Genomic DNA, 4188 nt, shown 5'->3' on the forward strand with positions numbered 1-4188 from the left:
GTTGAAGAAGTGAAAACAAATGCTCTGATCATGTAGGACTGCGAAGGATGGATTCTTAAGCTGTTTCGCGTGGAGGCGCAAGTTCAGTCAACACCTACAGGAATCGAAGCAGTGTTGGACGCCTTCAAGGTTGGTTTGCCCAAGGAACTGCCTGATGGGTTGCCACCAGAGCGCTCCGTGCGGTTTGACCTCACGTTGAAGCCCGATGCAAAGCCGCAGAGCCGTTCTCCTTTCCGATACGCATTTTTGAAGGTGTGGGGATGAATGCTCGATTGCAGTCGTAGTGCGCACGGAAGCAACAGAGCTGGGCCAAATGTACGAAGGCGTGTAGTTTGTCGCAGGTTGCAACCGCACGAGAATGCCTGATGTTGACAAGAAGAGGATCAACTGTCTTTTGTGCGATGCAGAGTAGTGCGTGTAAAGTATGTCGAGAGACCGAGTGTGATGTAACGACCCCGAAACCCCTGGTTAGTACATTTCAAAAAGGAGAAAAGAAGTATCGATGGGGGGGATCGAACCCCCGATCTCAAGCGTGTGAAGCTTGCGTCCTAACCACTAGACGACAACGACACTATATTCAATCATGTCGCTTCACCGTACTAGGACATTCAAAAATTATATCTTCTGCATAAATCCGTTTCACTTATCATATGGGTCTGTATTATTGAAAAATGCTGGGGCTGCCTGTATAATACCGTTTAATACCATTTTGTATGATACACCGCCACAGAAATTTCAAAAGATTGGAAAGTCGTTTGTATTTGTGATACTTGTTCGACGGGGAGTGGATCTCCTGCAGTGGTCATCGAGATGTCTCAATTATAGAGGATGGAACCCTCGTCCATCACCTCCTCGTCGAATAATTCGTTGTCCATCATGCCTTCAAGGCCGTCAGAAATGTGAACGTGGTCAAATTCCTTAATGAGAGCATCAGCGGCTGCATCTTCTTCCTCGTCGAGTGTTCCTCTTCAACAAGCAGTTCCTCATCGTCGGCTCCGAGCTGCTGCAGCCACGTGCAAAATTTCGTATTTCGTGTCAGCGCCAGTCGACGAACCAGCTGACCTGAATTGAACAGGATGGCGGTCCCAGACTCGATCTTGGAGTGACCCATTCGAGCGAGGTTCTAGGTATGAACTCGCTTGGCAGCCTTGTGATTGCACTCGCCTCCACTCGCCCCGGTCGGGTTCTGATGCAACGCAGAGAGTGGCCCCGAAAGGGATCCGTAGCTCGATTCGTCACATACTGTCCACAGAACTTATGGCTTGATACTCGTGTCGGAGAAGTCGTCCTCGGTGTCTTGCTGGCGAGTGACGAACACGGCGAATTCAGACAACATCGATCGACGCAGGATCTTGTTGCCCATCGAAATACGGGCAATCACCGCTTTTGACTGCTGGTTTATCGAACCCTTCCCGAGGTGCAAGAACTTCTCGTCAAACCTGAACCCCATCGACCTGCGCATGCTGATGAACAAAGGATCAGTACAGAATACGAGGGCATGGGCCTCCGAATAGATGGTCGAGAAGCGGTGGTGGATGAGCCTGATCATCTCGCAAATATCGTCGTAGTTCAGATGTAGGGCTTCCATCACGGAGAGATCGAGAGTCTTGATGTGATACTTGATCGTCAAGAAGCACGCATATACCGCCGAGAATGTCGCCTCGTCTCCCTCCAGATACGTCAGGCAGCAGCTGATCGTCTTGAAAAGAGAGACTTCATCGCTGCGACACCTCTCCAGTATGCTGGATCAGTAAGCAGCATCTTAAGATCGTCGCGGATGTCAATGTCGAATCGGCGTTGAGAATCTCGCCGGGCAGCGCCGCACACGCCGCCTTCACCTTGCTCGCACGCTGCGCAGCGAAGAACACGGCGCCCCATCGAGTCTTTGTGTAGAGAATGAGGACGTACGTCTTCTTGAACTTCTCTAGACAGAGCTTGTCGAATAGTTGCAGCAATAAGTGGGACGACTTCAATGTCTTCACCATGTAGACGATCTGTTTCAAGACGATTTTCACGCCGGGAAAGGTCTTGATGAGGTCCATGCACAGATTGTGGATGGAATATGGCGCACAGCCGTACGCGAACACAAACTCCTTCGTGTTCAGGCAGTCCTTGCGCAACTTGACCATGACGCTAGGAGAATCGCTGCAGAAACAGAACATCGGCGGATTGATGAAGTGCTCGTTAGTCTTGCATGGACGTCCTTCTTCCCTCTCCACTTCAACACCTGTGTCATTCATTGGGTTTTCAACATCCTCTTCGTCCGTAGTTAGCACGAAACCAGGGGCCGGCTTTCGGATCGAACCCAGTAGGCGCAGCTTGCAGTTCAGAAGCTTCTCCAGCAGATTGGCCGCGCTCTCCCGTCGCAGCTCCATCGTGAAGTGTTCAAGAAAGAACGGCTTAGGTCCGCACGCCATCATGTTGATGACTTGTTTCCCCTAAAAGTTCGTGGCACCGTCCAGCGTGAAGCAGATGAGAGTATTCTTGGCGAGAGCGAGCAGAACGTCGTTCATTGTCAGTGCATATTCTGATCGCATCAAATCGCCCCCGATTGCTTCGGTCGATGGAATCTTGAAGGTTCCGCGAAGCGCCTTGAAGAACGCATGCCATGATTCATGCACAAACGCGGCAAACGGCATCGATGTGCGATGAACAGCACGAGCGAAGAGCTCGTGTAGGTTCCTCATCCCTTCGCCAGAGATCGAGTCGATGTACGGGCGACCGCTTCCACGGAAGGATGATGAATTCAATGGATCAACCAGATCATCCATAACACTGTCACCTCGGGATGAGCTCGCAGCTGTAGAAGTACCAGCAGTCTTCGCCGACTTTCGAGATGGCTGGAAGCCCGCATCGAGCTGACCAATTGCGCGCGGTCGTTTCTTGCATGTCGCCCAATGATCGCGCATACGACCCGCTGCTGCAATAACGTCTCCTTCACAGGCCAAACACTTGCAGTACTTTGATTTACTACTGCCCATGGTGAACGGCTCGCCAAACGTTTTCCATATCTCATCCTTCGGCCTCATCTTCGATGTGGAGGTCAGGCGGGTATGGGTCTGTATGTATAATTGCGGTATTATACATTATACCCGCGGTATAATACCGCAATTAGAGGCGGGGTGTCGGAGCCGCGCGGACCTGCGCACTTCCAATTATTATACAGTTGACAGTGTTTAGTCCTTTTGGACGGTGGTATAATACAGTGGTATTATACCGCGGGTATAATACCGCAATTATACATTCAGTTATGTACTCATCACACATGAATACACAACGTGTCTTCCATACGACTCGTACTGCTACACTCGGAGGAATATGCATTGCCACAGCAATATTATGATACTTTGTCGTGTTTTGTGCTTTCTATACAACACTGGCACTGCGTCCAATCCGTCAAACTGGCAGGTGGAAAACACACAATTATGCGCCGTTCTGTGTCGAGTGCCACAACTGCCTCCAACGTCCGACAAGTCATTGACTACACACAGTTGCCAGCCCGCGTCGTGGTACGAGGTTTTGTCAGACCTTGGCATGCTCTCACTTGGGCAGTGAAGATCGTCCCGAAATTTGAGACGGACGCCGGCCCTCTGGTTCTGGTGAACGTGAAGAGTTGGCTGCCGACCGGCTCACTGCAAGCTGGCGTGGGCCGCCATAAGGTGCGGGACTGATCAGGTACCCTACGCCTTGGCGAAACCACGCGTCCGCGGAAAGAGAAGCTCGTCGTCACGGGGATCGAAATGGGTTGGCCACTTGGCGCCGGACGTTCCTTTCATGGGCTTATCACTCCAGTCGAAGCCACTTTCATGCTCCACAACGATCTTCCCATCATGGATCAAGGCACTGTGGAGAGGGCAACGGTCGCCCATTAGGTAGTGCTGGGGACATACTAAGAGCGGAGGATGAAGTGAACTGAGCCGTGGCAGTGATCCATGATCACTTTCATGCACCATAGCCGGCAGTACCGCGATGATAAAGAACCTGGGTCTCCTCTAGGAGGGGAAGTGTTCTGCTGAGCAGAGCAGCATGGCTCGCCCAAGGGTTTGTCCCGCTGCAAGTCCTACAGTAGGTCTGCTATGGTGTGCATCAACTAGGGATCCTAGTTGAGAAAGAAATGTACCTTAGCGGATGCTAGTCAGTAGGGGCCACGTGTCGTGGCCTAAGTCTAATGTCAGTTTTGAAGTTGCA

The 4188-nt window shown here is 51.4% G+C and overlaps 2 protein-coding genes and 1 non-coding gene across 3 annotated transcripts; all 3 read right to left on the minus strand.

Moving 5' to 3' along the window:
- Positions 1-497: 497 nt before the first annotated feature.
- Positions 498-570, minus strand: H310_11762. The gene has a single exon. It is a non-coding gene; the product is annotated as a tRNA-Val (tRNA).
- Positions 571-1255: 685 nt separating this feature from the next.
- On the minus strand, positions 1256-2375 carry H310_11763 (hypothetical protein; the record flags this gene model as incomplete). The annotated part of the gene is made up of 2 exons (XM_008878528.1): positions 1256-1669; positions 1731-2375. 2 exons carry the CDS (start codon positions 2373-2375, stop codon positions 1256-1258), a joined length of 1059 nt encoding a protein of 352 aa, XP_008876750.1.
- A 63-nt stretch (positions 2376-2438) lies between these two features.
- On the minus strand, positions 2439-2639 carry H310_11764 (hypothetical protein; the record flags this gene model as incomplete). The annotated part of the gene is made up of 1 exon (XM_008878529.1): positions 2439-2639. One exon carries the CDS (start codon positions 2637-2639, stop codon positions 2439-2441), a length of 201 nt encoding a protein of 66 aa, XP_008876751.1.
- Positions 2640-4188: the final 1549 nt, after the last annotated feature.

The sequence above is a fragment of the Aphanomyces invadans genome (genome assembly GCF_000520115.1).
Source record: "Aphanomyces invadans strain NJM9701 unplaced genomic scaffold supercont1.34, whole genome shotgun sequence".
Lineage (NCBI taxonomy): Eukaryota > Oomycota > Saprolegniomycetes > Saprolegniales > Verrucalvaceae > Aphanomyces > Aphanomyces invadans.